Source organism: Pseudopipra pipra, chromosome 2, assembly GCF_036250125.1.
Source record: "Pseudopipra pipra isolate bDixPip1 chromosome 2, bDixPip1.hap1, whole genome shotgun sequence".
Classification (NCBI taxonomy): Eukaryota; Metazoa; Chordata; class Aves; order Passeriformes; family Pipridae; genus Pseudopipra; species Pseudopipra pipra.
Window position 1 is genome coordinate 108,410,479 of NC_087550.1, and position 12,589 is coordinate 108,423,067.

General features: G+C 40.7%; 1 protein-coding gene across 20 annotated transcripts in view; it reads right to left on the minus strand.

The window, feature by feature from the left end:
* Positions 1–12,589, minus strand: part of DMD (dystrophin) — a 1,059,271-nt gene that overhangs the window by 5,315 nt on the left and 1,041,367 nt on the right. For 11 of the 20 annotated variants that reach the window (XM_064646827.1, XM_064646830.1, XM_064646829.1 and 8 more), the window contains one exon: positions 10,559–10,651. The exons of 1 other annotated variant lie outside the window; for it this stretch is intronic. In XM_064646827.1, coding sequence (XP_064502897.1) covers positions 10,559–10,651 — 93 coding nt within the window. Of the gene's footprint in view, positions 1–3,522; positions 3,555–8,831; positions 10,488–10,558; positions 10,652–12,589 lie in introns of those variants that run through there. 8 more of the 20 variants (XM_064646828.1, XM_064646832.1, XM_064646831.1 and 5 more) reach the window with 3 other exon arrangements.

Genomic DNA, 12,589 nt, shown 5'->3' on the forward strand with positions numbered 1-12,589 from the left:
TTATCAGAATAACCCTGGTATAAGCAGAGTGAGGTTATAGCTGGCTTGCCAGCTGTGAGAGACAGGGCTGCTTGTGGGGTTATGGTCTCTCATTCAGATTTGTTGTCATCTGTTGTTTCTAGAAACAACAATGGGACTCTACGGCTCTTCAGGGTTTCCAATACCACTCATTCCCAGCTCAGGAAGAGTGATCATCCTTTCAGAGCAACCCAAACTGCTAAACCCCATCATCAGAAAAAATTAGTATTTGTTAATACTATTCTGTTCTATCAGAAAGAGGCAAGGTGAGAAAGGATAACTTCAACCAAAAACATATAAAAAAAGCCTTTTAAAAGTATGCCACAGTAGATACAAACTGCTAAATTGTTCAGGTAATTGAAACACAAGCCAAGAACTCCTTATGCATCCAGGAATCCCTAGGTACTTTCGGATACACAAAAATTACAGAAATGTCCAGTAATATTTTTTTCTTTGTTAAGTGATGCTGTATTTTTTAAATAACCATGCTTTGAATCCAGTCTCTCCCCTCAAAAGCTGCACAGAGACATGCTGGGTGATTAAGGAGATATGACTTCCTGTTCCCCACAACATCCACACTCCCTCTCCACACAGTTCTTAATTTCCTCTGCACAAAACCTGAACAATTTTGTGTCTTCTCCTGAGCCATCTGAGTTTACAGCTCAGAGCATGACCATAAACCACTGCTGACTGCAGTTTATGTTAATAGCTGGGCTGTAAAGTGCAGTAGCCTGGGGACCACAGTCTCCAGGACAGCCATGGGATGGCAGAATGGGCCAGAGGAGTGGATGATACAGCTGTGCCCCAGCCATACAACTGGTGGACCCTCAGCTGGGTGTCACTGCACTGCCAGCAGCTTTTTTTTGCCTCTATTGGAGAAGAGATTAACAGCCAGGTTAATCCAGACTGCAAACAGCTGAGAACAAAATATACGATAATCTCCTGGTACTGCATGTGCAAGGAATGCACCCCTTTCTGTAATGTCTGTTACCTAAATAAGGGCTCAGAATTCACTGGCTGTTTCCATAGAGCTCTGCTGCTTCTATTGAATGCTGCTTACTGGCTCTCTCCAATACTAAAAACGTAGGACATTGACATTTTTAATTAAGAAGCAAATGAGAAAAATACTGTTCTAAAAGCACTTAGAAAAATACGGATCAGTTCTCCATTATTATTCATATTTCTAAAGTAATGCCATCAAAGAAAGTATTAATTCCTTTTTTTTTTTTTTTTTTTTTTAAACACTAAAGCTGAAAAAGTCTTCTCCATGTTTGGGGCACTAAAAGGTTGAAAAATGCTGCTGTGAAAGAAAAAAACTAGCACACACATTGAAATGCAGCAATAAAGCTCAAAATGGACATGGACAGTATTAACTTCAACATATAAAAACCACAGCTGCATTTGCTTGGAAAGCAGAAGACACCTATTTCTGTAGACATTAACTACATCACTTCTGGTCACACATAGAATGATGTGTTTCACATTTGCTGAATTTGCTTTAGAGATTCTAACAGAATTAAGGCCCGTGGGTGGGGGCACAGTAATGGAATACCAATGTTATCCTACAGCTTGTCAGAGAAATATATGTGGAGCATTCAGACTGGAAAGAGTGGATAGAAAGTAAATTAAGAAACCCCAACACAATGCAGGGCCTTTTTCAGGATCACAGATTTCTAACCCTTCCCTGACAAAAGAAAAATCCTTCCTGTTGGTCGTTTGGATTTTGATACCCTTATTCATACTGAGTAATGATACCAAAGCCATGGGATTACACATGAAGACAATACCTAATGTGAGTAATGAGATCAGAACTTGGCCAGGTGGGTTTAAAACCACATGATCTGCCTTTGCACAAATAAATTCACACATAGTACAAAAGCTGTCCTATACCTTAGCTCATACTTCATAAGTAGGTGGACAATTGAGTTATATATTCAGCTCTGCAAGTTGCTAAGGCTCCTCTGGAACAGTTAGTGAGCACAAACTCAGCTGGAGAGTGATGAGTGATTCACTCAAGTCAGATTTTCAGGGTTAAGCTGCTGGAATCTGACTGGGTAGAACACGCCAATTTTTTTTTTTTAATTAATTGTACAAAGTGCGCCCTCTGCATCAGAAGCTTTTTTTGAATAATAGGCATAAATATGAATGAGGATAGTGGAAATCAATGTCATGTTTTGCTGAATTGGAGAAAAATTCTCAGTGTATGAGCCAAGAAAATGCAGGGCGGAATGTGAAATAATTTACATAAAATTTCTGGACTGGTGCAGTCTGTTGATGTCATCCCAAGCACTCTTTTTTGATCCATATGAGAGGACCTGCCATTTGAAGACAGACTTAATCTGTACCAAAGATCTTACACCTCAAAGTAGCTGGACCTGTCCCAGCTCGTATAGCCAATGCAGAGAACCTCGAGGCATCACATCAGGACAAATCCTGGCTTTACCAGGGTAGCTTGTCAGTGGCTGGGGGTTCACAACAGCTCTGCTAAAAACCCCAGTGCAGTGTGTTTCCATGAGCCCGTCCCTCTGCACCAGCAGAAGTTTGGAAACTGGGTTACCTTTCAATTTCTGCCTCATCCACACAGAACACCTTCTGTGTGGGAAAGGTCATTTCACAGATACTGCAATTGCACTCAGGCAGTCTCTGAATATTTTGTCTTTAATAATAATTTTTGCTAGAAATTAAACTTTCAAACGTTATATCTGGTTGGCAAGTGAAGAGCAGCTCCACAGAGGAAAAATCAAGGCTCTCTGGAAATACTTTCAAAGGTGCTGTGACAACACAGCGCAAAACGTTTCCCTCCATTAATGAGCAGTGACACACAAATTCCAAAACCTATTTTGCATCAAACCAACCATGTCCAAAGTGCACAGTGAAAACCATCAACCATTTGCATTGCTCAATACAACACTGTGGAGCTGGTGAATGTTAGTAGCATTCTTCATTCTGCAACAGTACACCAGGAAATTAAAACACCTGAATCTCTCATACCTCTCAACTCTCACTATTCTAAAGGAAAAGAGAAAAAACTATTTGGTAACTGGAGATGATAGTTGGTACATGGGCACATATATGTAAATAAAACTGTGATTATGTAAGCAGAACAGCAAGAGACATGGGTCTCCCTGTTGCACTTACATACAAGAGCATCAGAATATAAGTCAATGACTGCAGCGTATTTGCTGACAACATTTATCATTCAGAGGCTTAATTTCAATGTATTATTTTCTCTTCCCCATTTCTGATTTTCCACCTCTGTGAGGATGTAAGAAAATGCAGAGCCCTGAGCTGACATTGTTTCCATTGAAAGTTGAGAGGTACACTACTGTCACAGCACACATGGGGAATGCACTCAGCAAAATCAAACAAAATCCAAAGCAAAATAAAACCACCCCCAACCCTCACCAAACCCAAGCAAACCCGTGCTGTGTCACACGCATGCTGGGCACAGAAAGCAAGCTGTGACAAACAGAAGCCATGGCAGTGAGCCTGCGTCTCACTAACCTCTCTCACTGGCTTTCCAGGGGCATTTCTTCCTTTAGGAACAGAGAGAGGAAGTGGAATATATATCAGAAAAGAAAGGGAAAAAACCACACATGAACATATATTTTATACTGTAAGAGACACTTCAATTTCCATTTAGATATTTAATATTAAATAAAAATGCATTTCTGCTTAAAGAAAGACTGAAAGTGCACTGAAATCCACTGATGATTCTGACCTGATTTATTCAACAACAGTTCTGTCACCTGTGGCTTGGTTTAACCTCACAAAACACTTGAGAAAACCACCAGCCCCAACTTATAGGCTTTTCAGTTGAGAATAAGGATTGCAGAGAAGATCTGAATTCACTTTCTGAGCATCCTACTTCCTGAAGTTGAGTATGTTTGGCAATCAGTGTAAGCAGTAAAATAATTTTTCCCAATGTCAAATTAATTTATCCAGGCATTTTACATTGCATTATGTCCTATATACATTGAGGTATCCATTAATAAATATACACATATGTGTACACACACACTTATTTTACACTTAGAGCTGTACACTGGAAAACAACATGCTCACGTTCAAGATAAATATATTCCAAAATATGTTTGGAACATGCTGATCTGCAAGCATGGTAAAACTGGAGGGACAGAGGGAGAGAGAAAAAAAAATCAAGGAAAAAGGGAAAAAAGGGAAAGCATCATCATGTTCAAGAACTGCCAAAATGGAGGAGTCAATAATGGGTTTATCTGAAAAGATATTCCTAAGAAGCCTTCATGGAAGCCACACTTTGATCACGCTGATTCTTCTCAAACACTTCCCATAGCATATTTTTTTTTAAACAAAGAAAGCCAGGTGTCAATCAACAGCAAACACTCCCTTCCCAACACACAGCCAGCAACAGTAAGAGGCTTGCTGTCTCCAGAAGCAGTGTCTCACTGTCACATCACCGCCCGCACTGGCAGGGCCAGACTTGCAGTCTGAGGTGAGAAAGTCACTGTGGTAGATGCTGTTCAAGAAAGAGGGTGATCTTTGTCCCAGAGCTGCTGGAAAAGATGTAATTGTAAGCAATGTATGAGACAACAGGGATAGAGACAGATACCTATGGGAGAACACTGTGGTCACAGTAACCTAATTGCTATCGAGTTTTTCACTAGGTATGGAAGCCTGCAGGAGAAGGGAAGGAAGGCAATAAATAGCTTTGCAGATATTTTACAAGTTGCAGAACAAGGGTCAACAGCAGAACAGAGCTGGGCAGAGGCAGGAAAGCAGAGGAGGAGAGGGCAGAGGAAAGGAATGGCATCACTGACCACCACGGGCCAAAGCCATGGCTCAGCCACAAACTCCAGGCAATGGAAAGGGCTGGGGCAGCCTCTGAAGGCCTGGACAGCTAAGGTTACCATTCCCTTCCTGCCCTTCTCCCTCTCTCCAGCAGCACACTTACGATTAGAAATGACAATAACAGGTTTGATAATAACATGCTCTGCATGTGTGTGGGTTTTTATTCTGCTCCTCAGCGCAGCCTGGACTCTGGTGAAGTCTGTACCAAACGTGCTGGTGGTGCACAGAGGCACCAGGGTTTGATGGCCAGGAGAGGTATCCCTTCACTAAGGACTCCACCTTGTAGACCTGCCTAACTCTCTAGGACTTACACATGTGCCTACAGAGCCTGAGACCTCCTCTGGCACTTTTATCAGGAGTCATGAATTCCCTAAAAAATGCCTTCTGGGAGGGAATCTCTCACCAATATAAATCATGCAACAGTAAATCCTTGAAGATGTAAAATCCACTGCATGCTTTGGTCATCTGAGGAAGAGCCCCAGAGTTTAGGTCAGCAGGTGGTCTAGTTGAGGACTCCAAGGAACTGCAGCCTAGTACAGACTGGTGTGCAAGAGTCCTGGGGTAGGAATGAGATCCAGCAGGTGACTGTTTAGCTTGGGTCAAGAAGAGAGAAGGAACTCTTCACATGTAAAATACTGGATCCTTCTGGAGGTCTTAAGAAATGCCTACCTGCCTGGACAAGCACCACCAGGTGCAGCTACACAGTGTTTAATTTAAATCTACGTGAGACAGAGTGGATTCTGCTTGAAAATGAATGCATTTAAAGGTAACTGGGACAGCTCAGCACCACACAAAACAGCTGGTGAGGACAGTCTGTGGTGAGTAATCAGCCCTAGAATTTGTTAAATGCAAAAAAGAGCAGTGCTACTACGGTAACAGCTAATTTCTACTGGAGGAAGATTAAAAAGGGTTTAATGGATTTTACGTTATTTCCTTCTTTGCATATGAATGAATGTGTGTTTCGAAGTTTTAAGGCAAAGAGTATGGTTTGGCATAAATTGCAGAGGAAAAAGATTGTCTATACTGCTGCAGTTCTGAAAATTTGTGTCCTGTAAGGTATCAAAATACTGATACGTAATCCATGGGTGCCTAATTATCTATTATTCCTGCTCAAATCAAGACTTCCTGCTCCTAAAAAATAGAAGAGTTTTTCTTTCTTCTTCTTTTTTGGAAAGCTGCATGACATTCTATCACAGGCAAAGGTACACATTTGGGCATTATAAAACATGAAAAACCTAGTCCTCCCCCTCACCACCCCATCTGCAGCTCTAGAGGCTCAGCCAGATCAGTACTGTTGTACCACGGAGAGTGATGAGGGATCTCAGTCACGCAGGCTCACTGCTGTGGGATGCAGGACCACAGCACAGACAAGGTGATACAATCCAGAAGGGGCCAGGATATCTCAATTGGAAGAATATTTCCAGAATACCCCACAATATAAACTCCATGGTACTCTTCCACTGATTCAGTAAGGTGTGAAAAGTGTGTATTATTTTGCTGTCACAATAAGAGAAACTGCATTATTTGCAGTGCTGAAAGTTGCTAGTTCCACTTAGGACATTAGTCCCCCTCATAACAGAGCCTGGCTGATGCAAAAGTGAGAGGAGAAAATGTGACTGGTGTGTTTTAATGTGATTGAGATAAAAATAAAAACTTCTAAAAAAATGGCGCTATTCTTAGTGTCACTCATTTATTGCTGTGGGGTCTTGTAATTTCACTGCACAAGACCACATCTGTGTTAAGCAATACCACACTAAACAGTAAGTGAATACTGATCTCTTTCCAAACGTTTTCAAGTTATGTCATGTCCTCTTAGCTCTTTTAAGCCATCATGGTCTCATTTCTAACCACTTCTTGGCTCCCACGTCTTCATTATTCCCCAGCAAGGGCCCTGCTGGGGAAAATCCAGCAGGGCCTGGAATCTGGGAAGTGCTCTCACCAACTTCAGTCAGCTCAAGAACTTCTGCCCCTAAATTCCTCTCTGAATATCATTCACAGAAAGCAGTCACCATGGAACTACAACTGCAAACCTCAGCCTGGTCCACCATGAGATCCACCAGAAGCGGTACAACTTTTCTGTGCTCAGTGCTGCAGGAGAGATGAATTTGGCTTTAAAAATACTAGCCTGCCAATCTTGATTTCTAACTGTGAACCAATTCCCTGGAGATTTAGTAGTTTGGGCACAAATACAGCGTGAAAATGTTTTCCTCTGTGGCCCATTATCAAGCAGGGTCAAATAAACCACTGAGGTGGTATTTAATGGTAGATTTCCACTAAATGTCAGACCTCTGGCTTTGACATCTGTTTTGAGTTAGCACAGCAGCTGTTTGAAGCAGCTGCAGCAGTTGTGAATTTGCTGGGAGCAGCAAAGTAAAAGAGGAATGGATGGGAAACCTTGTAGATTAAAAGGAAAGAAAAATTCCTTAAGGACAGCAATCATCAGGTATTCAGCAGAATTTCTCTCCAGAAATGAAACAGCTTTCGGCTTCAACAGCCAGCTATGCAAGGAGCATGAAGGTCCTGTGCTCCTTAGGAAATGCCAAGAACTGCCAAAAGGTTAAACTGAAGAGACAATAAACAAAACCCCTATAAAAGGTATATAGTACACAAGCTATTGCAGCTGAGATCTAAAATACATTCAAAATGATGCTATGAAGCCTTGATGCCCTTTTAAAAACAACACTACGCAGCAAAAGCTTGGAAAATATCTTAATCATAAGGAATCTATCTCCAGGTGAGTGACAATTAATTGCTACTACATTTTACTGCTTTGTTTCAGAAGTTCAAAATAAGAGCCTGCTTTCCAGCCTGAGCAAATCTTACTCTTCAGGTGCTTTTAACAGTATTTAGACTAAATATTTAGCTGTTAATTTGTATCCTGTGATGCTCAATTACACATCTGTGCACCCAAGCACAGAAATTCAGTCCTCTTCTCTCTTCACTGCTTATTCAACTCTGAACCTTTCTCACAACCAAAGCTTCCAGAGTCCAGTTTGCTCTTGTCACATTGTTCTGCACTCCTCCAAGTTGCTGTTCTCCTACTGGCAATAGGACATCCAGAATCATGTCCCTGATTCAAAAGGCGTGTCACTCTCTATGCTGTGACATGCTGGATATTCAGCTTGAAATTTAACATGCTTGTTGTTACAAGCCACAAAGAAATGACATTTCATAGAATCATTAAGGTTGAAAAAGATTTTTAAGATCACTGAGTCCACCCCAGCACTGCCAATTCCACCACTAAACCATGTCCCACATCTACTCATCTTTTAAATACCTCCATGGTTGTTGACTCCACCCCTTCCCTGGTAAACCTGTTCCAATGCTTCACAACTCTTTCCGTGAAGAAATTTTCACTAATATCCAATCTAAACCTCTCCTGGCACAACTTTAGGCCACTTCCCCTTGTCCTATCACTTGCTATTTGGGAGAAGAGACTGACCCCCACCTCACTACAACCTCCTTTCAGGGAGTTGTAGAGAGCAGTGAGGTCTCTCCTGAGCTTCCTTTACTCCAGGTTAAACAGCCCCAGCTTCCTCAGCTCCTGTATCACAACCCATTTCTGAATGTCACACTCAGATGACTGTGTTTCTTGCATTTGACAGTTTTTTAATTCTACTTAATAAGAAACAATATAATAAAATGTATTCCTTATGGATCTGTGCTCAATGCTTGTTTGGTTTTATTGTTCTGTTTTCAAAATACCTACTTGAGGTAGGTATTCTACCTATACCTTGAGATTCTATCCAATTTGTAATGGAAAGGAACAAAATTTGACTTGCACCACACCTGAGTCCTCACACTCAGCCCTTTTCTCGGGCTGCTTTGCCAAAGTGCTTTCACTCTTTTATCTTAGATTATTATCTTTTATTATAGATTAGGAACCTGAGATACAGATTTGTACCTCTCAACAGCAAAAAGGTTCCTGATTCAGTAGTTTGTTGAGACCAGTCAACTCTGCTTTCTTTTCTTTTTACTGCATCCCTGATGCCTCTGGAATCTGACTGACCTCAACATCCTTCATGTCATAGCGAAGGTTTACATGAGGCTGAGGCAGATCAGCTGTGGATGTGAGCTTTGTGTATGTGGAGATCAGCTGACTATAATTTAATTGTTAAAACTGGAACAGAAGAAAACTCCAGTAACAGAATTTTGCACAAGATCTCATCAAAATTGACAATGTCAGTAGCCCTCTGCATCAACCAATGAATGGAAATCCATCTGCACTGTTTGTAGGATGAACTGTTTCTTACAGAGAGCCTATTCAGACCACTCCTATACCTCAACCAAAAATAAAAACACAAAGCTGGCATTCATGCAAATGCATCAAAAGATACATGAAGAACAGAGAAACCTAACTGTTCAAGTTTAGTGAATATTTTAACACATGGGCTATCTACATCTAGACAATTATGCAAGATCTCCTAAATACAACATATTTACACAAATGATGGTCACTGATAAGAAAACTGCCTGTTGCAACCTTGTCTACACAGCAATTTTAAAAATAAGTCCACTTTTACCTTCATATGAAAGATTTTTCATCTGTTGTCTCTCATAATTAATATTGAGACAAAATGAGGGCTGGACATATGACTTTTTCACATAATGTTGAGATGAATACAGTTATTTATTGGCTTGGATTTTCTTCCACGAGATCTTTCTAAATGATTCCATCTTTTGATCTACAGCATGAGATCTTATATGGTTTTTCCTGCCTTTTTTTCCATTGCTCACGGGTGATGTCTGGTGAGAGCTGAGCTCACTTTGAAACCAAAGGATGGAGAAAATTTGACTCCACTGAAGGTCTAGTACAATGGTTAATGCATTTCTCTGCTGAAGAAGAACCTCTGGGTGATTTGTGAAACCTGTGCAAAAGGCCCTGTGGAAAGTCTATGCCCCTACTGAAATCCATTTTACAGGCTGCCAACAGACACTGTGACTTTCTCTTGCCAAGAGATTTATGTCTGAGCCTTCCTTCACAGCAACAGGCAATATCCCAAACTTCCCATCTCCTGCTAGGAATCTAAGCCATTTTTCTTGGCATCAGAGTATTTTCTCTGGGCTCAGAAAAGAACTTCTTAAATGAAAAAAGGTTGAACAAATAAATCCCTGTAACACAAACTGATTATCTTTAGCAAACAACAGAAGTGAGCAAAATGGAAACAAGTGAAAGAAATGTTGTGGCTGCACATACAAGTGCAGCCCACACTGCACTAACAAGCAGTCCACTCATTTTTACTCCATCCCTCTGGACCCAAGTGCTACATGGTTGAGAACTTTGACTTAGAACTTTAATATTATTCCACATCAGATTCTTCTTGGAGAAAGATAAGGAAGGACAGAAGAAGAATGTGCTAAGACATGTAATGAAAAATAAATCAACAAGGGGACTGACCAAAAAGGAGAAAAGCCGTGAGAAAAGGAACATGACAAAAAAGAAGCAAAGAAAATGCTCAGAGAAGAAAGCCTCATACAGACATTTTTTCATCCACATATCTAGCAAGAGCTACCTGTGGAGGCAGCTTAAGCTAAAGGAGGAGCAGGCTGCTCCTCCACTCTAAACAAGACAGGTTTCTCTACAGCTATTGTTAAAATGAAAACAAAGAGCAGCAAAAAAACTGATACCAAAACACAACCCCCTGAAAACATCAAGGAACAGAAAGCACTTTTATCTTCTTCCCTCTCATCTGCCACGGGCAGCAGCGCTCACCTCTGGAGCTGGGGAAGGAGTTGTTCAGCTGCTCCATCACTTCCTCCAAACCTGTGCTTGTGTCCTGGGGAGGGCTGAGCAGCTCATCCTCACCTGCAAAGCAAATCCACACCATTGCCTGAGAGACAAAACCCTTTGCTAACAGTTTGCTATTGCATAAGTCCTTCACAAAGCTAAAGCTGTCCATTTAATAAACATATTTTCTGCTTAGCATACAAACAAAATTTCAAAGGTGAATTTTGTTGACTGTTATGTGTCTCTTTCCTTATAAGGATATCAGTGAAATTAAACAATGAATTTGAAATAATTAATGCTGATTTTAATTTGTAAAAAGGGATTTAAGAAATAATCTACTCTGGTAGAAGAAGTAGGGTAAAATGTCTGCTAGGAACATTTAGTTCCATAAAAGACACTCGTCCTTTCAGCTTCTCTTATTCTATTAATGGAAAAAGAAATTGCTGTTGTGAGTGCTGCTGTTGAGCAGCTTTCTAATAGTGCTGGATTCATGTTGGCACTGCTTTGCCTAGCTGCACAAATCAGTAGAAACCCAGATTCACATCTGCATCAGTATTAATATTTCTGACAGTTTAATTGCATCAGATTGGTGCTCCAAGAACACTCAATTGTACTGTAAAAGGGTTTAGCAGCAGTTTAATAAAGCAAAATACATTTCTCCCACTGAATAATTTCTATAACCTGATTATAGGGCAGCATCTTAATGGGAAATTCAATACATTTTATTTTTACTGGAATTTTTTTGCTCATGGTTTCATATAACTAAAATCCTCATGTTGTTTTTACTGTATGCCCTAGCCTCCAATACAAATAAAGCATCTGGAAAGGAATACACCTAACGGATATACTTTGAAATGAGATTCTTCTTTTTTGCTAGATGTCTTTTATCCCCATTAAAACACAAAAGTAATTTTGCCTGCTGTAATAACCACAATTTTGAAAACGACTTAATGACCCTTTATTCTAACATGTCTCGCCCTACTCAAGTAATAAACTCTGATTTTCTGTTAACATTTTTGTTCTTTAAACATTGAGGTGCTCCAGGCTAGTGGAAAACCTAGAAAAAGGGATACTAAAGGAACACTTCAGGGCTGCCTATACTTAGGCCAGGAGTTTCACAAGAGTTATTACTGACTAAGAGTGATTTCTCCCACTCCAGTACAAGAGGTGGGGTAGAGTGTCTGCAAGAAGCACTTAATTCATATAAATGATAGTCTTTGTATCAGCTTCTTTTATTCCATTAATGGTCTAAAAATAGCTGCTGAGACTGCTTGCAGTTTGTTCAGCTTTCTGCTGGTGCTGGGTTCACACAAATCAACTCACACCATGAGTTACTTTCACATCACTGACAGAGGTGTCTTAGCAAAAGTAATGTCCTTCCAGCCTTTGCTGGATGTCAGGGTGACAACTCAGAGCAAGATCTTGCTGCTTCTACCCTGAGGTAGAGGCTGAGGATTTTATCAGCCCACAGAAAGCCTCCTGGCCCTAAAGAGCAGAAGAAGAAGGAGGTGGTTCTGCTGTCCTGGTCAAGGATAATTGAGGACAGGTACTGATTTCCAAATGTCCTCTTAAGTGCTGACACAAACCAAACTGTGTTGACCTTCAAAAATGCTGTATCTTTTATTTAAAATGCATTATTTTTATTTTTTTCCTTATTTGGATGACTTTCCTGAGCACTTCCTTGTAAATGACAAAATAAGCAACCTGACAAAAGTAAAGATACCTTCGGACCTCAGCCTCCTCTCTTTAGCCAAAACAGCCTTCCCCATTTGTGTTCCTACAAAAGGCTTAGAGCTGAGTGAGTGTCAAATATTCTGGTGGCAGCTGAATGAAATGAAGTTCAGCAACAGCCTCTTGCTTCACAGGCCTCAGAAAACCTCCTCTGCTGCTACATTGCTGGGAGAGAAAGACCAAAGACAAGGACTTTCCCATTAGGACTCTATAAGAAGAGCAGCAAAACCTTTCCACTTGCCCAGCTGTATTTCAGGAATACAGGAATAAGCTCTTCTATTCGTA